Source organism: Ipomoea triloba, chromosome 9 (assembly GCF_003576645.1).
Source record: "Ipomoea triloba cultivar NCNSP0323 chromosome 9, ASM357664v1".
NCBI lineage: Eukaryota > Viridiplantae > Streptophyta > Magnoliopsida > Solanales > Convolvulaceae > Ipomoea > Ipomoea triloba.
The window spans coordinates 25,443,566-25,469,381 of NC_044924.1; the positions used below are offsets into that span (position 1 = coordinate 25,443,566).

At 30.9% G+C, this 25,816-nt stretch overlaps 2 protein-coding genes across 2 annotated transcripts; one reads left to right on the forward strand and one right to left on the reverse strand.

The window, feature by feature from the left end:
- The first annotated feature begins 2,958 nt into the window (after positions 1–2,958).
- On the forward strand, positions 2,959–8,081 carry LOC116030016 (long chain base biosynthesis protein 2a). Its single transcript, XM_031272098.1, has 12 exons — positions 2,959–3,277; positions 3,424–3,489; positions 4,000–4,088; positions 4,284–4,429; positions 4,508–4,632; positions 4,707–4,800; positions 4,906–5,069; positions 5,297–5,458; positions 6,925–7,051; positions 7,191–7,357; positions 7,482–7,589; positions 7,669–8,081. Exons 1-12 carry the CDS (start codon positions 3,152–3,154, stop codon positions 7,762–7,764), a joined length of 1,470 nt encoding a protein of 489 aa, XP_031127958.1. The 5' UTR covers positions 2,959–3,151; the 3' UTR covers positions 7,765–8,081.
- Positions 8,082–16,935: 8,854 nt separating this feature from the next.
- On the reverse strand, positions 16,936–19,289 carry LOC116029815 (uncharacterized mitochondrial protein AtMg00810-like). Its single transcript, XM_031271855.1, has 2 exons — positions 19,280–19,289; positions 16,936–17,249 (listed from the first exon to the last, which is right to left on the reverse strand). The coding sequence occupies exons 1-2, from the start codon at positions 19,287–19,289 to the stop codon at positions 16,936–16,938; spliced, it is 324 nt and encodes a 107-aa protein (XP_031127715.1).
- Positions 19,290–25,816: the final 6,527 nt, after the last annotated feature.

A 25,816-nucleotide genomic window follows, 5' to 3' on the forward strand; every position in this document is an offset into this window, starting at 1 on the left:
ATACATTTTTCATATGTTATGTACCTTCGTAGGTTCAAACACTGCAAGTGAAATTATTATAAAGTAATATATATATATATATATATATATATATTACTTCAATGCATGGCATGATCCCATGCAAAATAATAAATAAATAATATATACATATTACACACATGCAACACCTAACAATTCGGCCAATTGTTATCAAATATGTTATGAATTTTAGTCCCCATTTATAATTTTTGAAATAGGAATCTAAAAGGTAACTTAGAGAATGAGTTTTACTAACCGCAAAGTTAATTAACTGGAAAGTAAACAAATTCAAAAAAGTAGCCTTAGGATATTTTAGTTCCGAAAGGTCACTTTAAAAATGAACCTTATCAACCGAAAAGTTAATTCACCTGGGAAGTAAATTAATTTGAGAAGCAACCTTCGAGAAGTCAAGAGAAGTAATATTTGAGAAGTCGATTAGAACATTAACCTTCGAGAAATCAAGAAGATCCGAGAAGACAAATAGTTGAAGACGGAAGAGTTGAAGTTGCAAATATAACACATGTTTATATTAACCCGTGTATATACAGATGAACACATTTACAATTGCACGTATATGAATACATGGATAAATATACATATGATTTGGCATATAACCACATGTATTTACCATTTCAAAGCATCATGACCATGTCGAGCCTAACTCATATACGTGAATTGAGAGAATAAATAAAGATAATTTGTATTTACAAACTCATGTATTTACCCAAATTCTTCATCATAGTTTAGTGTGGGGCTCATCTACTCACAAGTAGTTAACAAACATGAAGTATTATCACTAATTTCACAGAAACAATAATTGAAGGTTCCAAACCGAACTTATAGCCATATATACACATATAAACAATGGCATAGATTCCCATAATATAAAATGCACGCACGGGGAAACAATCAATAGTACCATTTACAGTGGTGAGTCGTGTTGATAATGTGTTGTAATTTTACCTTCTAATTAGCTCAATTCCCACGTGATAGTTGCACGATAATTGCAGGTAAATTGTATGTAAAATAATAAAATGTAAAGAGGTAGGGAAAAGGTAGGACTCAAGACCACAGTATTTCTATTTCATCAAGCCTTCAATGGGAATATATATATATATATATCCATACAACCCTTCATTTTTTATACCATATACAAGGCAAATGGAGAGTCTCATGATTTCATGGTCATCAATATAATAAAATATTTATAACATTAAACAAAAATAATAAAGTAGAAAGTAAATAAATATTACAACATTTTACTTATACTTCATTTTTTCTTCTTCCTGATTCTTCTCTTCCCATTCCATTGTCTTCAGCCTCTCAGTATCTCTGTCTAGAAATTCATTAATCTTATTTCTTGACTCTAAGACATTGCTAGACATCACATTATGAGCATAAATATTAGAAATGTTGAAGTGGATGTAGTTGGTGTTAGGAACAAGTGTTCTTATATTTTGATCATACCAAATATGTTATAAATTTTAGTTCCCATTTATGTTTTTAGAAATAGGAATCCAAAAGGTAACTTAGAGAATGAACTTAGTTAATTAACTGGAAAGTAAACAAATTTTAAAAAGTAGCTTTATGATATTTTAGTTTTGAAAGATCACTTTAAGAATGAACCTTACCAATAGGAAAATTAATTCAACTAGGAAGTAAATTAATTTGAGAAGCAACCTTCAAGAAGTCAAGAAAAGTAATATTTAAGAAGTCGATTAAAACAGTAACGAACCTTCAAGAAATCAAGAAGACTCGAGAAGACAAAGAGTTGAAGACTCAAGGGTTAAAGATCAAAGAGTTGAAGTTGCGAAGAGTTGAAGATATGAAGAGTTCAAGACCGGAATGTTCTAATTGCCAACTTTGAAACATTAGAAATGACAGGTTTTGAAGTACTAAAACAACACTTTAATAATCATAGTCCCTTGACTATTGACATTTACCAACAATAAATGATCACTTGACTATTGACATTTACTAAATAAGTATTTAACTAAAGGACCAAATTTGGAACAAAATTAACAGTCAAGAAACTATTTATGGTCAATTTAAAAGTCGATGATAAAAATTAGTAAAAATCAATAGTCAAAGAACCATTTATAATCCAATTGAAAGTCAAATGATAAAAATTGATAAATATCAATAGTCAATGGAACATTCATGGAATTAACTCGTTGGCTATAATAGGCAAAAACTTGTGTGAGACCGCCTCACCGTGAGACAGGTCGGATCGGGTCAAGATAAAAATGTAATACTTATACATACAAATGTCATACTTATATGCTCAAATGTAATACTAATCAGGAATACAATTTTTATTACATGGTAAATGTAATACTTTTACGGGAAAATACAATACTTTTACATTTCGATTTAAAAGTATTACATTTTTCTTCAAAAGTATTATATTTTCCCTTATAAGTAATGGACACTTGTCAACAACATTACTTATTATGAAAAATGTAATACTTTTTCTCTTATAAGTAACAAAAATTGTATTCCTGATTAGTACAGAGTATTATATTTGAGCATATAAATATGACATTTGCACATATAAGTATGATGTTTGCATGTTGTTTCGACCCGAACCGACCCGTATCACAAGTAAGGATCGACCCGAACCGACCCGTATCACAAATAAGGATCAGTGAGACGGTCTCACACAAGTCTTAAAAGTAATACATTTTAAATATGAGAACAAAATATCAAAATTACGATTATGAGTCGTTGAATGTTGAAACCTGACATTTGGCGAGTCTTTGCTTTGATTCTTTGAATGTCCGATTGGGCCATTCCATTAAAACCACTCACATGGCGGTGTACAACCATCAAGGCACAACGTACAGCGAAATAATGGAAAAGTTAAAAATAAAAAGAGAATCTTATTTCCAGTGGTATATATATATATATATAATTTTTGAATTTGGATTTTTCCCATTATTCATTTTCATTATCAACAAATCAAGTGGAAAGAGGGGTTTGGATTTTGGGTGAATCCCATCCCTCTCTCTCTCTTCTCCTTCTCCCTCTCCCATCACCTGCCGGCTGCCGATCTCTGCCATCTCCGACCTCCCGTTTTCGCCGGATTCTCCTCTCCGCCGTGCCGTCTGATCCGGTCCCTGCTCCCTCCAAAATGATTGAAATCCCGTATTTCACCGCTCTGACCACCTTCTTCAGCTACATCCTCCTCTTCGCATTCGGCCAATTCCGCGACTTCTTCAGGAAAATCTTTGATTGGTGGCATTCCAGCAATCTCCAGGTACTCTCTGTTTGTATATGGTATTGATTTGTTTGCGTCTAAGCTTATGCATCTCTCTGTTGGTAGTTCTTTTATATTCGTAAGAAGCGCGCGCGCGTATGGAACTGAATTTTGTAGATTTTGCTCTGCTTTACTGTTTATGCTAGGGATATGCTCCGATCTGCTTAGGGCTTGAGGATTTCTACACTCGTCGATTATATCTTCGGATTCAGGTATATTACCCTTTCTGATGTTATTTTGTTGCCGTATTGCTAATTGATGAATTCAATGGATGATTGACGCGAGGAATGAATGATTCAGAAATATTGAAATGGAAACCATACTTTGCATACTTTCTTTCATTTTCATAAATTATGTTATATGCTTCAGATAATCTAAAGATAATGTTGAAGAGACAAGAAATGGTTTTGTGATTTGTATTTTCTCCTCTGATAATCTGAATTCCTATGCATCTTGACATCTTGGTGCTTCTTATTATCTATATTTCATTTAGTTTGAGAATGCGGCCTTAAAAGTTAATATTGTTTAGAGATGAAAATGAATGTTTTACTGAAAGTTTACCCTTTTTATCCTCCATGAAGCTTTTTAATCTGTATTCCAAAAGTCATCATGAATGTTTTACCAAGACAAATTACCCTCTGATGATACTCTACGCATTTGTCAGGCTTCTGAGTTATTATTATTATTATTATTATTATTTTAATACAATCAACTCTTTACAGGATTGTTTTGGGCGACCAATTTCTAGTCCTCCTGATGCTTGGTTTGATGTTGTGGAGCGTGTGTCCAATGACAATAATAAAACTCTGAAGTGAGTATTTATTTATCATTTCTAGTTAAAATATCCCCCTCTTCTGCCGAATTTTTCTTTAACTTTTGATCTTTCCTTTTACTCAATGATTACACTATTGCTTTGTCATGCAATCATCTTTTGGATGTCTAAACAATCAGCTTTCTTGTTTCTGAATATTTGTTTTATGGCAATCTATTCAATGCACCTCTGCAGGCGGACCACAAAAGTTTCTAAGTGCCTTAACTTGGGATCATATAATTATCTTGGTTTTGCTGCATCTGATGAATATTGCACTCCTCGTGTAATAGACTCCTTGAAAAGGTTTTCGCCAAGCACTTGTAGTACCCGTGTTGATGGAGGTAGGCTTCATTTCTTGAAAGCTCTAACAGTATGGCTACTGTTAAAGTGTTCAACTTCTAATTGAATTATGTTGGCAGGAACTCTTTCATTACACACTGAATTGGAGGAATGTGTAGCTAATTTTGTTGGAAAACCTGCTGCTATAGTTTTTGGCATGGGCTATGTTACAAATTCGGCTATTCTTCCTGTGTTGATTGGAAAGGTATCCTCAGTAAGCACTAGATATTAACATTGATCTGCTTTTTCTATCAGCCCTCAGTTTATGATCATTTGCAGGGAGGGTTGATAATTAGTGATTCCCTGAACCACAACTCTATTGTTAATGGAGCCCGAGGCTCTGGAGCTACTATTCGTGTATTCCAACATAACAGTAAGTTTTTGTAAGATGCCTTTTGTTTTCATGAACAATACTCTGTAAGATGCAATCTATTTTGGCTTGTATGTATTTTTAATCTGTTCCCAAATGTCTCCACAGCACCCTCCCATTTGGAGAAGGTTTTGAGAGAACAAATTGCTGAAGGGCAACCTAGGACGCACAGGCCATGGAAGAAGATCATTGTTGTAGTGGAGGGCATATACAGCATGGAAGGCGAACTTTGCAATCTTCCAGAGATTGTCGCCATATGCAAAAAATACAAGGTAGTACATCTTAAGATGTTAACTTGTATGAAAACTAGGTAGAAGAAGCCATGTTCTTGTTTAACACTTGAAATAGCAGTACTGAGAACCCTACCTTCTGTTGCAACTTGCAACTGAACCTCCCTTCCCATTCCCCGGTCTAGGCTGTATTTGGATCATTTTCTAGTAAATCTTGGGATATTCTGCTGCCTGTATGAGTAATATCTACAATCATATTCTTGTTGCAGGCATATGTTTATTTGGATGAGGCCCATAGCATTGGAGCAATTGGCAAAACTGGGAGGGGTGTCTGTGAGCTCTTAGGAGTTGACACTGCAGATGTGGATATCATGATGGGAACTTTCACGAAATCATTTGGATCATGTGGTGGTTATATTGCTGGATCCAAGGTTTGTTGGTCTGTTACATCCACATAAAACTTTGACACAGGAAATTAACATCAGTGGAGTGTGTTGTGTGCATTAATGTTTCTGAACCATCAATTCAACACATCTACACACAGATATAGACACACAAGACACATAATCTACACACAGATATAGACACACAAGACACATAATGAATGTATGTGTGTACGTGTGTGTGTGTGTGTGTATATATATCATTAGTCATAAGAAAATCTAAAAAATTTAATCAAATAAATAAGATTTTGTTTACTTTAATTAGGAAATATGACATGTAAAATAGGTTAGATGGTGAACAGTGATTTCGGATGAATAGTGCGCGAGGTCGTGGGATCAATTCCTGCTTGTGGCGCTTCGTCTGTTTCCTTCTAATCTTCAATTCCTTTCTTGTTTTTCCCTAGCTTCTTTCTTTCTTCGTTCTTTCCCATTCTTCTTTTTCTTCTGTTTTCCCCCCTTCTTTCTCCCTTTCGTTTTTTCCCCTCCTTTTTTCTCCTTCGTCTTCCTTCTTTTTTTCTTTTTTTTTTTTCTTTTTTTTTTTCATTTCTTTCTTCTTTCTTAATAATAATAATAATAATAATATTATTATTATTATTATTATTATTATTATTACTACTACTACTACTATAATTTTTATTACAAATTGCAAATGATATCTTCACTTTTGTATTTTTATACATGTTATTATTGCGTATTTTGTTTTGTAATCGGTTGTAATTTATTTAGTGTAAGGTTTTTATTGGTGTATTGAAATTATTATTATTATTATTATTAGAGAAATGAAAAACTGGAGGAATAGGGAATGAAAATTAGAAAAAGGAGAAATGGAAAACTGGAGAAAGGGAGAAATGGAAAACTGGAGAAATGGAGAAAGAAAACTGGAGAAATGGAGAAGGAAAATTGGAGAAATGGAGAAATGGAAAAATAGAGAAATGAAGTAAACTACCCCTACATAGTGTTTCATTTCTGTAGTAATGTTCTCTCAAATCCACCTTTATGTGTGATAAGTTATATGTTCATATAATATTGTGGCTGTCTAGACAGAAATTTGGTAATTTTGACTTTTTTATTTGAATTTTGTTGTGATTTATTGAAGTGGATTCTAATGTTCTAAACTTCTAATGCTTATTCCTTGTTCAGAATACATGATTGTTTATGTATGGGGCATGGCTGATATCACCTTCCATTAAAACATTGTAAATTCTGGGTGTTTATTTTTTGGTATGTGATACGAAGGCATATAGTCGAGTTATAGGGTTTGGAGTAGAATTGTAAGCTCATTTTGCAGTCAGCTAGATATAGTTTCAGCCATGTAGCAAAGAATCAAAATATTATTTCCTTTTATTTTGTTTTTATTTTTCAAATTTCTTCTGCAGTTACATCTCAAGAGCTTTTATTTATATATGAGATATGAGATTATTTCAGTTTAAGCAGTGTTTGATATCACAATTCAGGAATTGATTCAATATCTGAAGTACGCATGCCCTGCTCATCTATATGCAACATCAATATCACCTCCTGCTGCCCAACAAATTATTTCTGCCATAAAAGTTATTCTTGGAGAAGATGGCTCTAGTAGAGGTAAGCAAATTTTAAAGCTCCCATATCTGTTGCTTGGTGTGGTGTTTACTCCCTATGGACCCTATATTATGCGATTATTATGCATGTACTCTTAGTTGTGCTTATTTGTTGCATAATTGAAGCAAGTTTGTGAATATAGGGGCTGAAAAACTAGCACGAATACGTGAGAACAGCAACTTTTTCCGCTCAGAACTGCAGAAAATGGGCTTCGAGGTCCTGGGAGATAACGACTCCCCTGTGATGCCCATCATGCTCTATAATCCTTCCAAAATACCTGCGTTTTCACGGGAGTGTCTCAGACAGAATGTGAAGTTCTCTCTTCTATTTTGTTTTTTATTTCCCTGTTTCTTTAAGTTGCATCCTTTCTGTCAGCTTTCCGATTAACGTTGCTTTGATCACCTATATGACTAACCTTCTACGATATTAATAGGTGGCTGTGGTAACGGTTGCTTTTCCAGCAACTCCTCTTCTATTAGCCAGAGCTCGCATATGCATTTCAGCTGCTCACACAAGGGAAGATCTTATCAAAGCATTAGAGGTTAGATTCCCTTTATCATAATTTTTACATTCGACCTTTACACTGTTTCTTACCGATTTGAAAATCTTGTCTGTCATAGGTTATCAGTAGAGTTGGTGATCTGGTGGGCATAAAATACTTCCCTGCTGAGCCCAAGAAACAACAGCTAGAAGAAAACAGACTAAAGCTGGAGTGAACACACACACTCATGCACACACCAGTCTTTTGTGTAGTGAGACTATCGGTTGAGCAGAATGATGTTAGAGTTGTGGTGTTGGTGTTGGTGTTGCTGTGTTAATGTCACTGCCTTACACGGAGTCATATTTATTGTTAGGTAGTTGTGATGTTAAGATTTGTCAAATTTTGTGTACAGGAAAGTTGTAATTTATGCTTACAGTCCAGTTTTATTGTCACAACTTTTAACTTTCTTGATTCTGATTTTTGACATTCAGTAAGAAAGGGGGAAGACTAGGATTGATGAAATATAATAAAGGATAACATGACTTGTTTGTACAGGTTTCAAGATTGAAACAATCTTGGGGAAAAAAAATACATTCTTCACAAATGTGTTTAAAATTATATACATTCTTTTTTCTTTTTTTTTTTTGGGAAAATAGTACGTATTTATTTGAGCAAATAACACTTGAGCAGCTATATATATATATATTTATTTATTTATTTATATATATGTGTGTGTGTGTTTGTATTTAACTTTGTTACAATGCAGTATCTGTACATAACTACTGAGAGAAATACTATTTAATTGGATGGAAAATATTTTTTCATTGGAAAATGAATTCTTTGCAAAGAAGCGGGATTTTGTTTTGTTTTGTTTTGTTTTTTTGTTTTTTTTTTTTTTCACAAGGGAAAAAAAGCATGATTGAACTATTTTACCTTTATGAAAGTTTCTTAATTACATTATTTTTAATTAAGAAACTTTCATGCCAAAGACTTGGGTTCGAGCCTCAGTGCAGGTGACTATTACATAGGCACCTATTTATTCATTCATTTTTTTAAGGGCATATTGATCTTTATATTCATTATTTCTTACCTTTCTAAACCTAACCAAACAATGAAATTCGTATTCCCAGTAATTTCTTTTCTACTAACCAGTGTTGTAAAAATCGGCCTAGGCAGCGCCTAGGGCCCCCCCTTGGCCATTTCACTTTCACTGTTAGGCGGCAAAAAATCGGTTGATCGGCTAGGTGGCGAAATTGTTCTAGTCGGCCGGCTAGTCGGTCAACTCGGCCAAATCGTTTGAGTCGATCGATCTCATCCGATTTTGACCAGGTTATTTTGATTTTAATCGGTCGTTAGAGTCTGGACTGCTATGGTAAGTTTTAAACTTTAAACCTTTAATTTCTTTCATAGTTTCATTTGTTAATCCACTTTATTCATTGACTCTATAATCCAATTTATTAATTACTCCATAATAATTATTCATTTATTTGATTTATTTCATACTTGAAAGAATATCATTGACTGCGAGTAATGATCCTTGTTTTTTTTTGTTTTTGTTTGGAATATTGAAGGTGATTGATGGTAGAGAGAATAATAGGAGCGCCAATTCGGGCATGTGCACACCACGTGCCCTCTGGGTGCATAAAGACTCTTTTTTTTAGTGTCAAGCCTTTCTTTTTTATTTTTTTCCTTTTTTTTTTCTCACATTTCTTCTTTTCTCTTTCCTCATCTCTCTCCAAGTTAGCATCTCAATACAAAAACAAAAACAAAAAAAAATTAATTTATATGGTGAAAGTTTTTATGTTTCTAATTTAGTGTACTATAATATTATTATTAGATAGTCGTTTCCTTCCTTTTATTATTATACTAATTAAGGAAGTAATAAGGATTTAATAAAATTTAACCTAATAATGGAATTAATGAATTAAGTAAAATAATGAAATAAGTGTAATTAAGCTAATAACGGAGAATACGAAATTAAGGAATTGATAGTAATTACAGGGTATTTAAATGGTAATAAAATTATTTTTACAATAAAAAAAATCATGTTTTTTAGATAATGATTATACGCAAATCTTTCAAAATATTAATATTTGTAATAAATAAAATATTTTCAAAATTATCATTATAATGATAATTAATAGTATCAAAAATATTTAATGCAGAGTATTTAAATTGTAATAAAATCGTCTTTTCAATTACAAAATCATTTTTTAGTTAATAAATATACTATATGAAAAAGGTAAAAAGCATTGTAAAGGAAAACTATTAAAGAGATTTTAGAGCTTGGGATACTATAATATTATTATTATTATTATTTGGTAGTGGTTTCCTTCCTTTTATATTATACTAATTAAGGAATTAAGAAATTAATTATAATTAAGCTAATAAAGAAATTAAAAAATTAAGTAAAATAAGGAAATAATTATAATTAAGCTAAGAATTGAGAAGAATAGGAGTGCCCAGTCGGCACGTGCACGCCACGCGGACGCTGGGTACATAAAGACTCTTTTTTTTTTTTTGTTTTGTCCACTTTTTTTTTCCTTTTAATTTTTCTCACATTTCTTCTTCTGCTCTTTCCCTCCTCTCCCTCCTAGTTATTAGCATCTAAAAAAACACTATTCCTATTGAGGATGTCTTAATAGTCCGTTGTCCTAAAACCGAAATTGCCAGTAGTGGGGTCGAAGCTAGAGGAAGCAACAAAGTAGAACACCGGCGTGAACTAAGCTAGATCAAGGCAGCGGAGGCAGTAAACAGATTCGTTGATGAAACTTGTTTGCTCTATGTCAAATTATTCCCTTGCGTTTCACTTTACATAAAACGGTGTTTAACTGTTTAAATGTTTCTTTATATCTAATCTTGAAGTCTTTTACAGTGCTGGGGTTTTGATTCAATCGTTGCTAGAGATTTTCATATTTTTTAGTACAAAAAAAATGGTGGGTGACAGATTCAAGGGAGAAGCTTAAGTTTTTAGGGTTGTGTTGTTTTTACCATGATTATTATTATTTTTCTTATTAGTCTTGATATGTTCGTTGTGTCATTTTAGTATTTCTGACAACTTCTTGAATCCGCAAAAATCCTTAGCTTCTTTGTAATTTTGGTCTGTGAGTTTCGACAACCTTAGTTTTGTAATCATAATTTTTTATTCATTGCACTCGTTGTAATGCATGCTACCCACTATTTGATTAATAGTATTAATTATTAAATTATGCCCTACACAAGTCTAGTTCTCTACTACTGCCATTTTTTTTTCTATCTTTTATTTATATAATAATATATTATAAATTATTAAAATTAAATCATGGTAGAGTTTAGAAATATTTGGTTGAAAAGTATTTATAATATAAATCAAAATTAGATATGTAGAAGAATATTAGGTTATAATGACGAAATAACTTTCAACCATGATGTCCTATTACAAATCAAATTACATCAAGTGAAAGAAAAATTTCAAGTCACGTGTCTTCCTTGTAATTTATCACCATCTATGAGCGTTTATATATTTTGATATATTTGGCCATTAAGTTATAACCCAATTATAGATTCCTTCAAAAATTTCTTCCAGCTTCAAGCATAATATATCCTCAAAAATTATTTCCTGATTTTCCTGTTAGTCTTTGACATAAATGAACTTGTAACACTAGAAAAATAAAATTGTGGACTCTAATTAAACTTACAATTTTGACATATCAAAATCTATTACAATATTTATAACATACACCGTATAGTAATAGGTAACAAATAAATTGTATATTGCAACGATCAATGCACAAGCTGTATACTTCCCAGCATTACCAATCAAAATATTTATGTATGTATGCATCATAAAATCCTCTACTAAGCATTCCAATAGGGTTTACTACATTTCCTCCCTATTTCTACTTCTTCAATTATACCCTTTTATATGGTAATAGATTATTAGTTATCATTTATCATGTGAGTCTCAATAAAAATGTCAACATCAAAATTTTGTAAGAAAAAAAGTAAAATTTGAGAGTATGAATAGTATTTTCTTTCCCATACTCAATAGTATTATTATGTGAATTTTTTGTGGGTTTTAATTAGTAGATGATAGAAGGAAATGAGAGAGATGGTTTGGGTGCTTGCAGAAGGTGGAGTTTTTTTTGTGGATCTCGTAACCTATTAAAAAATAATTGAGTTAATTGGTGCATATTCCGTGCACGAACATTAAGATGACCCAATTGTAAATCGCCTTAATTTTTTCTTTTTCACTTTTTTTTCCTTATTCTCTCTCTTTCATCTCTTTCTCTGGTGGAGTTGCAAAATTCTTAAAAACTCAATTGTCCATTACTCATCTTTAATATTCCAGACAAAAAAAAAAAAAAAACAAAAACTCAATTGTTGAGCTTGCTCTTATAGGAACGTCGTTACCATCAATCACCTTCAATATTCCAAAAAAAAAAAAAAAAAAAAAAAAAACAACAAGGATCATTACTCGCAGTGATATTCTTTCATTTTATGTGCTTTTTTTAATTACCGTTAACTTCACATGCATATTCAAGGGCGAAGCTTACGTTGTTTAGATTTGTGTTGTTTTTCGAGTTAATACGAAATTTAGTCTTTGACTATATGATTTTTCTTTATTTACTCCTAAAGTCATTTTTGTGTTTAGTTAGGTCCATGACTTCAATGGTTAGTTTTATCCAATTGAGTCCCCGGTTGTTAGAATGAGGGACTAAATTGAGAAAAATCACTATAGTTGTGAACTAATAAATTGTGTAAAAAGCTTATTACTGAAATGGTCCATCGACTATTGCCAAATTACCAATTTGATCCTCGACAATTTTTCGTGTCCAAATAAATCCCTTGACTTTGAAAAATTTAACCAATTTGATCCTCCGTTTATTTTTCCGTTAAACATCCGTTAAATTGGGACCAAATTTGTAATTTTGCTATAGTCAAGGGACCATTTCAATGAAAAATTAATTACCAATTTAGTCTCATGACTATAGCAAAATTACCAATTTGGTCCCGATTTAATGGATGTTTAACGACAAAATAAACGAAGGACCAAATTGGTAATTTCATAATAGTCGATGGACCATTTCGGTAAATAAACTCTTGGGTAAATCTCTATAGTCAAAAACTAACATGGATAAAACTATTATAGTCGAGAACTAAATTGAATATTAATAGAGGTGAAATTACCAAGCTCTCTTAATAGATGACTCAATTAGATAAAATCAAAGTCGATGACCTAATTAAGCACAAAAAAGTGACTAAATCAAGAAAAATCACAATAGGCGAATACTAAATTGGGTATTAACTTGTTGTTTTTGCCATGATTATCACTTTTCTTAGTCTTGACATGTCGGTTGTGTCATTTTAGTATACAAGCAAGTCTTTCACTATTTTGGTAATATATATGTTCATAGAAATTCCATATTCATTTTGCTTACTTTTAACTAATCAAATCTGATTTACAAGAAATTCTCGAATTTTTAACCTTCCTAAAATAGTAAAAATTTGAGTTTTCTTTTTCAATCAAAAACAAGTTTTTCAACCATTTTTTTTTACGACTTCTGGATCAGCAAAAAAACTTCTTTGTAATTTTGATATGCAAGTTTCGACAGCCTAAGTTTTGTAGTAAAAGTGAGATGTAATTGTGTATTTTATGTTGTGGTCAACGTTAACCTCACATAAAAGTAGTTCTAATTCTCAATGTCTATTACTCTATTAACAATGCTTGAAGAAACTTGTGCTCCTTAGCTTATAACTTTTGCATATTTACAAATTTTCAGCTTGAACAGGCGCCACAGTTTCGCGTCTGTAGTACGTAGCAGACAATAGGTTAATTGGTCATAACTGACCGGCTCAAACAAAGAAGGTCATCCAATAGATCAACTTGGCTTGGATTGCCCTGAAAAAACTCGGGTGTGCATTCGACAAAGGACCAGAATGAGGTAAATCAACTTAGGTTAGATATAGCTAACCGTCTCAAACCACGAAGCCCAATAAGTTACTACTTCAGCAGCCTAACCAACTTGGCGTGATTGCACCTAGGGGTCTGTACTCTTATCTATAGAGGTTGATGATATACTAAGAGAATATATGGTGTTTGCAGGGGCCAATTTACTAAACAACACTGAGGAGGTTGTTATCTGTGATGTTTGCCAGGAACAAGTTGGTTTCTCTTCTCCTCCCTATACGCTGTGTGAAATTCAATTCTGCAGATTTTGGACATTAATTATTATATTATATATGGATTCACATTGCATACATGTTATGGTTGAAAAAATCTCTAGGCACTTGGAGGGTGCCTAGGCGTCGATCCCGTGTATTTTTTTATTTATTTTATTTTATATTTAAAATTTGTTTATTTTTTTTTAATTTTTAACTTGATTATTAAACTATTTAAGGTTATCATTTTGAGTGAAATAACCAGCTTAAAAAAGAAGAGACCCCTAGGGGAAATCACGCCAAGTTGGTCAGACTGCAGAAGTAACTTATTGGACTTCTTGGTTTGAGACGGTTAACTATATCTAGCCTAGACTGATTTACCTTATTTTGGTCCATTGCCGGCTGTAGGCCACGAGTTTCCCTTGAGACAACCCTAGTCAAGTTTGTAAAATGGTTTGATTTGATAACTAGACTTGATAACTACAAGGTTATAATTTCGACTCCCAACGGGAGCTGCCTCTTGGCATATTTGATTTCAGCCGGTCAACTATGGCCAATTGGCATATTGTCTGCTACGTACTACAGACGCAAATGGCATTTTGGTGTACTAGTTGTAACGAGAGGCACTTTGCTACACATATATGAGGTTTCTTACATGCTTCTAGACCTATCTTGAAATTTCACACAGTTTATAGAATTTTCTAGAATCATTTATATAACACTGGTAGTTGTAAAGATGTATGAAATATTTTAGAAGGGTTCTATATACTGATTCTTAGCCATAAGATCTAGTGGATCTTCACCATCCATTAAGGAGGTGGAATGGGTATAAATACCCTCCTGGACTCATTTGTAAACAACTTCTACTTTTTTTGAGATTCTTGTCTTACTTAGCATTCCCATCATTAAATTAGTATCACCATCAAGGGTTAAACGAAACTATTACAAGAGAAAGAGTAGCAGCTAAGGCCGCACGTGAATAGTTAATGAGAACGAGTCCGTGACATAGTGCTACCATCAGATAGCTTTTCAAAAGTCCAGTGGCATCTATCCAAACTGAAAAAAAAAAAAAAATCCTCAAAAACTTTTCTCAAAATGACCTTACAGTTCAACTAAAACATGCATCTATTAGTCTGACGATCTATCATATATATGTTCTTACCTTGATTTTCAAGAAAGTTCTTTAGGAGTATTTTCATCATGTGACTTATATTCCTACAATCAAGTTATGATGTACAAAATAGTTGTGAATAAAAATGGACAAAGAAAATTTGTAAATATACAAGAATTATACGCTAAAGAGCACAAGTTTCTTCAAGAATTATAAGCTAAGGAGCACAAGTTTCTTCAAGAATTAAAACTACTTTCATGTGAGATTAACACTGACCACAACATAAAATACACAATTGCCACTCACTTTTACTACAAAACGTAGGTTGTCTAAACTTGCCTATCAAAATTACAAAGAAGTGTTTTTGCAGTTGCAGGAATTGTCAGAAGAATTTCTTGTAAATCAGACTTGATTAGTTAAAAGTAAGCAAAATGAATATGGAATTTCTATGAACATATATATTACCAAAATAGTGAAAGACTTGCTTGTATACTAAAATGACACAACCGACATGTCAAGACTAAGAAAAGTGATAATCATGGCAAAAACAACAAGTTAATACCCAATTTAGTATTCGCCTATTGTGATTTTTCTTGATTTAGTCACTTTTTGTGCTTAATTAGGTCATCGACTTTGATTTTATCTAATTGAGTCATCTATTAAGAGAGTTTGGTAATTTCACCTCTATTAATATTCAATTTAGTTCTCGACTATAATAGTTTTACCCATGTTAGTTTTTGACTAAAGAGATTTACCCAAGAGTTTATTTATCGAAATGGTCCATCGACTATTATGAAATTACCAATTTGGTCCTTCGTTTATTTTGTCGTTAAACATCCGTTAAATCGGGACCAAATTGGTAATTTTGCTATAGTCATGGGACTAAATTGGTAATTAATTTTTCATTGAAATGGTCACTTGACTATAGCAAAATTACAAATTTGGTCCCAATTTAACGGATGTTTAACGGAAAAATAAACGGAGGACCAAATTGGTTAAATTTTTCAAAGTCAAGGGACTTATTTGGACACGAAAAATTGTCGAGGATCAAATTGGTAATTTGGCAATAGTCGATGGACCATTTCAGTAATAAGCTTTTTACACAATTTATTAGTTCACAACTATAGTGATTTTTCTCAATTTAGTCCCTCATTCTAACAATCGGGGACTCAATTGGATAAAACTAACCATTGAAGTCGTGGATCTAACTAAACACAAAAATGACTTTAGGAGTAAATAAAGAAAAATCATATAGTCGAAGACTAAATTTCGTATTGACTCGAAAAACAACACAAATATAAAGAGCGTAAGCTTCGCCCTTGAATATGCATGTGAAGTTAACAGTAATGATGGCTAGAAAACAAGGAACTATCTATGATCGTATGGAATTTAATTTCACTAGCGAGTACCCAAAAAAGGGAAGAATTGCACACTAAAACAATATTTGAAAACAACACAAACCTCAAAAACAAGAGCTTCTCTCTTGAATTTATCACCCAACATTTTATGTACTCAAAAATTTGAAAATCTCTAGCAATAATTGAATTGTGATTTTTTGTGTATATATGATATTCAATTCACCTAGTTATCTACATGAGAAATAGTCTTATCGCAAATCCTAATAGTGATTGAATAGTTAGTGCAATGGCGATACGATCAAGTGTGGAAATTAAATCAAACAAAAAGTAAATAACACAATGTATTGTTTACCCAATTCGATACGATGAGAACTGTTGTACTGGTATTCACAAATCTTAACCATCATCTGTACAGGTTACAAGTATATATATAGAGTTAGAATTAAAGATAGACTAGGATAAAGAATCCTAACCTAACACAATATCTAGAATCCTAATACTCCCGCTCAAGCACAGGGTACAGTTGTGACCTGTAGCTTGTCTCTCAAAAAGGAAAATCTAGGACCTAGAAGGGGCTTCGTAAAAATGTCTGCTAGCTGATCCTTTGTTAAAATAAAATTGACTTGAATAGCTTTAGCTGCAACATGATCTCTCACAAAGTGATAGTCAATCTCCACATGTTTTGTCGAGCATGGAAGATCGGATTTGCACACATGTAGGTGGCTCAAAGATTATCACACCAGAGTTTGGGAATCGGAATACTTGGAGCACCAATCTCGCGCAGCAGGGAGGTTATCTATATCACTTCAGCACATACGTCCGCAAGAGCTTTGTATTCGGCCTCTGTAGAAGATCTGGCAACAGTCCGTTGTTTCTTGCATACCCAGGATATAAGATTCGTGCCAAGAAAGATTGCATATCCACTCGTAGATTTCCTCTCCTCAGGACAGCCGGCCCAGTCAGAGTCTGAGAAAGCATGCAACTCAGTAGAAGCAGAGCGGCGTAAGCGTAAACCCATGGTCAGAGTCCCCTTGACATACCGGAGCACACGTTTCAGCTGTTCCCAGTGTGCAACAGTAGGAGCATGCATATGCTGGCAAAGAAGATTAACTGCAAAAGAAAGATCAGGTCGTGTAACTGTTAAATATTGCAGAGCCCCAGCAAGGCTTCTTTTAATCCTCAGCCACTTTTTTTTTACGGAGTAAAAGCCCACCTTTTGTAATTTGCCTTTATTAATAATAATCAATCTTGTTATTATTTTAAATCAATTTACCATTTTTCATCGATTAAGAATTATTGCCTTTTTTATAATGTACGTTAGCATGCAATTTCTATTTTGTTGTATGCAATTTGCCTTTATTAAATCATTGCAATTTACCTTTATTTATAATAATCACTCTAGTCATTATGCGATTAAGAATTAAGAAATTGCAATTTGCCTTTATTAATAATGATCACTCCTGTTATTATTTTAAATCAATTTACCGTTTTTCAACGATTAAGAATTATTGCCTTATTCTAAAAAAAAAAAAGAATTATTGCCTAATCAATCCTGTTATTAAGAATTATTGCTTTTTTTTTTATAATGTACGTTAGCATGCAATTTCTATTTTATTGTATGCAATTTGCCTAATAATTATTGGTTATTGATTGATTAATATTAATAATAATAATCACTCCTGTTATTATCTGATGATTATTATTATTATTATTATTATTATTATTATTATTATTATTACTATTATTATTATTATTATTATTATTAAGAATTAAGAATTAAGAATTACTCCGTAATAATTTGTAATTTGCCTTTTATTAATAATAATCAATCCTGCTATTATTTTAAATCAATTTACCGAAATAATAACAATAATCACTTCTATTATATATCCGATTATATTACTATTATTATTATTATTATTATTAAGAATTAATAATTAATAATTTGTAATTTTCCTTTAATAATTAAAATCAATCTTGTTATTATTTTAAATCAATTTACCGTTTTTCGCCGATTAAGAATTATTTCCTTTTTTATATTGTAATAATAATCAATCATGTTATTATTTTAAATCAATTTACCGTATTAATAATAATAATCACTCTTGTTATCATTCGATTATATTATTATTATTATTTTTATTATTATTAAGAATTAAGAATTAATAATTTGCAATATGCCTTTATTAACAATAACAAATCCTGTTATTATTTTAAATCAATTTATCGTTTTTCACCGATTAAGAATTATTTACTTTTTTATAATGTACGTTAGCATGCAATTTCTATTTTATTGTATGCAATTTGCCTTTATTAAATCATTGCAATTTACCTTTATTTATAATAATCACTCTAGTTATTATCCGATTAAGAATTTGCAATTTGCCTTTAATTTATTAATAATATAATCACTCCTGTTATTATTTTAAATCAATTTACCGTCTTTCAACGATTAAGAATTATTTCCTAATCAATCCTGTTATTATTTTAATTAAATTACCATTTTTACCGATTAAGAATTATTGCCTTTTTTATAATGTACGTTAGCATGCAATTTCTATTTTATTGTATGTAATTTGTCTACTAATTATTGATTATTGATTGCTTAATATTAATAATAATAATCACTCATGTTATTATCCGATTATTATTATTATTATTATTATTATTAAGAATTAAGAATTACTCCGTAATAATTTGCAATTTGCCTTTTATTAATAATAATTAATTCTGTTATTATTTTAAATCAATTTACCGAAATATTAACAATAATCACTTATGTTATTATACGATTATATTATTATTATTATTATTATTATTATTATTATTATTAAGAATTAATAATTTGTAATTTTCCTTTATTAATAATAATCAATCCTGTTATTATTTTAAATCAATTTACCGTTTTCACCGATTAAGAATTATTTCCTTTTTTACAATAGATATATTGATATATAGATATATAGATATAGATATAGATTTTGTATTTATCTATTGTTCATATGTATTTGTTCCACATTGTTGTCGTTTGCTTTGCTTCTTGTTGATCTCCTTATGCTAGTGCCTAGTTTTCTGATTGCATATTGCGTGTCCTAACCCACAATCCTCAGCGGAACGACATTTCACACACGTACACTCACCATCACTCATTTTTGCTACACATAACTACTGTATTAGGTATTAACTCCAAAAATAACACAAACCTAAAAAAATGTAAGCTTCTCCTTTGAATATGTGATGTTAACAGTAACGACGGATAGAAAATATGCAACTATCTGTGATCGTAGGGAATTTCACTGGCTAGTACCCAAAAATGAAAGAATTGCACACAAATAATATTTGAAAACAACACAAACCTCAAATGCAGTAGCTTTTCCCTTGAATTTGTCACCCAACATTTTCTGTACTCCAAAATTTGAAAATCTCTAGCAATAATTGAATTGTGATTTTCGTGTATATGTGATATTCAATTTACCTGATTATGTATTTGACTTATCTGTTTGAAAAATAATCTTATCGCAAACTCTAATCGTGATTGAACAATTAGGGCAATGAGAATATGACCAAGTGCATAAATTTAATCAAACAGAAATTAAATGACACAATATATTGTTTACCCAAATCGATACAATCGTATCTACATCTGGGAGACCATTATTAGTGAGTCCAATCCCTTATCTTGACAGCAATTCAAACAGACAGTAAAGATAATGCATTCTCATCACACGGTACATACCCAATTTGAAGAAGTTATAGAGGATTGTCAAGGTCGATTATGGAAATTGGTGACTTGATGACATTATTTTATTAATTTTATTTCTCGATATGGTATAATTTGAAGATGCTATAGAGAGTTGTCAAGATTGTCGAAGCCTATTATGGAAATTAGTGAGTTGTTGATCAATGTTGTTTTAATTTATTGATTTTTATTTCTCGATATGGTATAAAGTTTTGGTATATATTTCCTAATAATCACTAGTATTCATCAAAGAATTATTTTGGACATTATCTCTAAACCGGCCAACTTCCAGGCTTGGATTTTGCCAATAGAAAACATAAAATTTACTAGTCTCGATAATTTTACTCAAGGTATGGATCAGATTCATACGGAGTATTATTTTTAGTCTTGTCTATCATAATAAAAAATACTGATGGACAAAAACTAGACATGACTGTAGGATTGAATCTTAATTTGATTATAACTTAATGGCCAAATATATCAAAATATATAAACGCTCATAGATGGTGATAAATTACAAAGAAGACATGTGACTTGAAATTTTTCTTTCACTTGATGTAATTCGTTTTGTAATAGAACATCATGGTTGAAAGTTATTTCTTCATTGTAACCTAATATTCTTCTACATATCTAATTTCGATTTATATTATAAATATTTTTCAACGAAATATTTCTAAACTCAACCATGATTTAATTTTAATAATTTATAATATATATATATATATTATTATATAAATAAAAGAGAAAAGTTTTTAAAAAAAACTGGCAGTAGTAGAGAACTAGACTTTTGTTGGGCATAATTTAATAATTAATACAATAATACTATTAATCAAAGGGTCACACTTGTGTGAGACCGTCTCACGGATCCTTGCTCGTGAGACGGGTCGGGTCAAAACGCCATGCAAATGTCATACTTATATGTGTAAAAGTCATACTTATATGCTCAAATATAACACTAATCAATAATACAATTTTTGTTATTTATAAGAGAAAAAGTAATACATTTTTCATAATAAGTAATGTTGACAAGTGCCCCTTACTTATAAAGGCAAATATAATACTTTTGAGGATAAATGTAATACTTTTAAATCGAGATGTAAAAGTATTGTTTTTATCTTAAAAGTATTACATTTACCTTTATAAGTAACAAAATTTTTATTCTTGATTAGTATTACATTGAGCATATAAGTATGAAATTTGTGCATATAAGTGTTACATTTGTATCTTGACCCGACCCGTCTCTATTAGAATAATTATTATTAATGTATGACTCATTATTATGGCTCATAAATATTTATGTATATTTAATAATAAAATAATAATCCTATTGGCCAGTTAAAGATAAATGGCAGTTTCAACTGCTCAATAACTTCTCACGTTGATGGAACTGTGAGATAGTTATAGCCATCCAGAGGCTCTGGTCCTCTCCCCAACCCTTCTGCAAAAGAAAATAAAAGTTCTCTCTCCATTAGAGTTCTTAGACTAAGGGTACGCTCAGGGTCTGGAGGGAGAAACCAAGTCTCCTATTGAAGCATCTGCAGTGAAACCATGGAGCCAGGTATATTCATTAAACATTTAAGTATCTGTGAAAAACATGTGTTCCTAAGGTCCTGTATGTTTAAGTTTCTACTTACAGTCTCATGGTGAGACGGTCTCACACAAGTTTTTGCCTGAATCAAATAGTGGGTATTGGGTAGCATGCATTACAACGAGTGCAATGAATTGAAAATTCTGATTACAAAACTAAGGTTGTCGAAACTCCCAGACTAAAATTACAAAGAAGCTAAGGATTTTTGAGGATTCAAGAAGTCGTCAAAAATACTAAAATGACACAATACACAATGAACATATCAAGACTAAGAAAAATGATAATCATGGTAAAAACAACACAAACCTAAAAACTTAAGCTTCTCCCTTGAATATGTCACCCACCATTTTCTGTACTAAAAAATATGAAAATCTCTAACAATAATTGAATCAAAACCCCAACACGGTAAAAGACTCCAAGCTAAGATTAGATACAAATAAACATTTAAACAGTTAAACACCGTTTTATGTAAAGCGAAACGCAAGGGAATAATTTGACATAGTACTCTATGTTCTTGTCTACAGTTAAACACTGTTTTATGCAAAGAACAAGTTTCATCAACGAACCTGTCTACCGCCTCCGCTACCATGATCTAGCTTAGTTCTGGCCGGTGTTCTACTTTGTTGCTTCCTCTAGCTTCGACCCCACTACTGACGATTTCAGTTTTAGGACAACGGACTATTAAGACATCCTCAATAGGAATAGTGCTTTTTTTTTTAATTAAGATGCTAACTAGGAGATAGAGAGGAGGGAAAGAGGAGAAGAAGAAATGTGAGAAAAATAAAAAGGGAAAAAAAATAAAGGTCGACAAAAAAAAAAAAAAGAATCTTTATGTACCGTGACGTGCACGTGCCGACTGGGTGCTCCTATTCTTCTCAATTATTAGCTTAATTATAATTATTTACTTATTTTACTTAATTTTTAATTTCTTTAATTGCTTAATTATAATTAATTTCTTAGTTCCTTAATTAATTAGTATAATAATAAAATGAAGGAAACGGCTACCAAATAATATTATTATAGTACCCTAAGTTTTAAAATCTATTTAATAGTTTTCCTTTACAATGATTTTTACCTTTTTTCGTATAATATATTTATTAACTAAAAAAATGATTTTGTAATTAAAAAGACAATTTTATTACCATTTAAATACTCTGCATTAAATATTTTATATACTATTAATTATCATTATAGTGATAATTTTGAAAATATTTTATTTATTAAAAATATTAATATTTTGGAAGATTTGTGTATAATCATTAACTAAAAAAACATAATTTTTTTATTATAAAGATAATTTTATTACCATTTAAATACTCTGAAATTCCTTTCAATTCCGTAATTTCTTATTCTCCATTATTTGCTTAATTACAATTATTTCCTTATTTTACTTAATTCATTAATTCTATTATTAGCTTAATTTTTATTAATTCCTTACTTCATTAATTAATTAGTATAATAATAAAAGGAAGGAAATGACTATCTAATAATAATATTATACTAGACAAAGTTATAAACATAAAAACATTCACCATATAATTTTTTTTTTTTTTTTTGTTTTGAGATGCTAACTTGGAGAGAGATGAGTGAAAGAGAAGAAGAAGAAGAAATGTGAGAAAAATAAAAATGACAAAAAAAAAAGAGTCTTTATGCACCTAATGAGCGCGTGGCGTGCACATGCTCGACTAGGCACTCCTATTCTTCTCTCTACTCATTCTCTAATCTCTCTTGCACTTTAGAACAAAATTGAAAGAATTGCACAATAAAACAATATTTGGAAACACAAACCTCAAAAGCCAGAGCTTCTCCCTTGAATTTGTCACCTAACATTTTCTATACTCCAAAATTTGAAAATCTCTAGCAATAATTGAATTGTGATTTTCGTGTATATTTTATATTCAATTTACCTGATTATATATTTGACTTCTTTTTTTAAAAAAATAATCTTATCGCAAACTCTAATTATGATTGAACAATTAGGGCACCAACGATAGACCAAGTGCGAAAATTAAATCAAACAAAAAGTAAATGACATAATGTATTGTTTATCCAAATCGATACAATCGCATCTACATCTGGGGGACCATCATTAGTGAGTTTATCCACTATCTTGACAACAATTCAAACAGACATTAAAGATAGCAGATTCTCATCACACGGTAAGACCAAATTTGAATAAGCTATAGAGAATTGTCGAGGCCTATTATGGAAATTGGTGAGTTGATGATGAAATTATTTTATTGATTTTTATTTCTCAATGTGGTATAATTTGAAGAAGCTATACAAGATTGGCCTATAATAGAAATTGGTGAGTTGCTGATCGATATTGTTTTTATTTATTGATTTTTATTTCTCGATATTGTATAAATTTTTGCTATATATTCTTAATTATCACCTAGTATTCATCTACATATCTAATACTCTATTTATTTTGTAAATATTTTTCAATCAAATATAATTATTTATATTTGCTAATTGAAGTCGTTGAGACTGAAAAACTCTACATTTCTTATATGCAAAAACCAGTGAGTTCTTATGTTAGATTGTTACATACTGTATTGTGTAAAAGCTAATAAATCATATCACAAATGTTTCATTTTCTCTCAAATACTACCTACTGAACGAGTGAGATAAGTCCGTGCGAGCATCATAAATGTTTCATTACTTTGACAATGAGTGCAATAATTTCATTAAAAGCCACTCTGAGATCATTAATTTATTTGTTTGATTTCTTAGTTAATTTTTAGTGGAGAAATTTCAAATTTAGTTTTAGATTAATATTTTTATCTTCAATCATTCACTATAGAGTAAACAAGTTTCATCAGCGTACCTGTCTACTGCCCCGCCGCCTTGATCTAACTTGCTCAGTTCACACTGGTGTTCTCCCTTGTTGCTTCTTCTAGGTGTCAACAGATTTTAACTTTATAGCATTCCCAATAGGCATAGTTTTTGAGAAGTTTTTGCAGGTGTGACTATAGAAATTAAAATGAGAGGAAATGATGAAAAAAGGAAAAAAAAAACAAAAACAAAAAACAAAAACAAAACAAAATCTGAAAAATAAAATTTGAAAAAAAAAGAGGAAAAATGCAAATTAATGCGCCCATTGGGCACATGGAATACACGCACCCAGTTGTTTGTTAATTGTGATTTGAGCACCAACATCTAATCCAATAGCGTTGACACGTTGCTGGTCAAAAATTCAAAATGTGATGAGAGTAGCATAGTAGTGGATTTTTTATTTATGACATGCAAATTTATTACCAATTATATATTATATTTTTTGGTAGTTTTTATTATCATTATACTATTTATAAAATATTCCATATTGATAATTGGAAAATTTTATATATATCATAATGATTATTTTGAAAATATTCTCAAAAGATTAATTTTTGGACGATTTGATGATAATATGTTATTATTGAATTTTAAAATAGGAATTTATGGTAGTAATAATTATATTATTGTGATCTTTAAAAAAATTATTTTTTGATTATTTATGTGATAATTATTGAATACTATTTAGTAAAATTTTCATGATTATTATAATATTTCATATTAAAGTGTTTAATTTAAAAGAAAAAATAGTCTTTATGCACCCAACGTGCGCGTGGCGTGCACGCGCTCAACTGGGCGCTCCTATTCTTCTCTCTAGTCATTCTTTCTCTCTTCCACCTCAGTCAAAAAATGAAAAAATTACACACTAAAACAATATTTGAAAACAACACAAACCTCAAAAACAGGAGCTTCACCCTTGAATTTGTCACCCAACATTTTATGTACTCCAAATTTTGAAAATCTCTAGCAATAATTGAATTGTGGTTTTCGTGTATATATGATATTTAATTTACCCGACTATCTATTTGACTTATCTGTTTGAAAAATAGTCAAACCCTAATCGTGATTGAACAGTTAATGCAACGGTGATATGACCAAGCTAAGTGTGGAAATTAAATCAAATAGAGAGTAAATGACACAATGTATTATTTACCCAATTCGATACAATTATATCTACATCTGGGGGACCACCATTAGTGAGTCCAATCCACTATCTTGACAACAATTCATACAGACGGTAAAGAGAATACATTCTCAACCCAATGTGTGATATATATCTCACATGGTACAAACCCAATCTGAAGAAGTTATAAAGGATTATTGTCGAGACCTATTATAGAAATTGGTGAGTTGATGACTTTGTTTTATAGATTTTTATTTCTCAATATGGTATAATATGAAGAAGCTATATAGGATTGTCGAGATTGTCAATGCATATTATGGAAATTGGTGAGTTGCTGACGTTGTTTTAATTTATAAATTTTTATTTCTCAATATGGTATAACTTTTTGA

What these genes read in the sequence shown, in the direction of transcription:
- LOC116030016 (XM_031272098.1), top strand. Translation starts at nt 3,152, where the DNA reads ATGATTGAAATCCCGTATTTCACCGCTCTGACCACCTTCTTCAGCTAC. An exon ending in GATTATATCTTCGGATTCAG is followed by an intron (nt 3,490 to 3,999) that starts GTATATTACCCT and finishes AACTCTTTACAG; the next exon opens with GATTGTTTTGGGCGACCAAT. An exon ending in CCATATGCAAAAAATACAAG is followed by an intron (nt 5,070 to 5,296) that starts GTAGTACATCTT and finishes TTCTTGTTGCAG; the next exon opens with GCATATGTTTATTTGGATGA.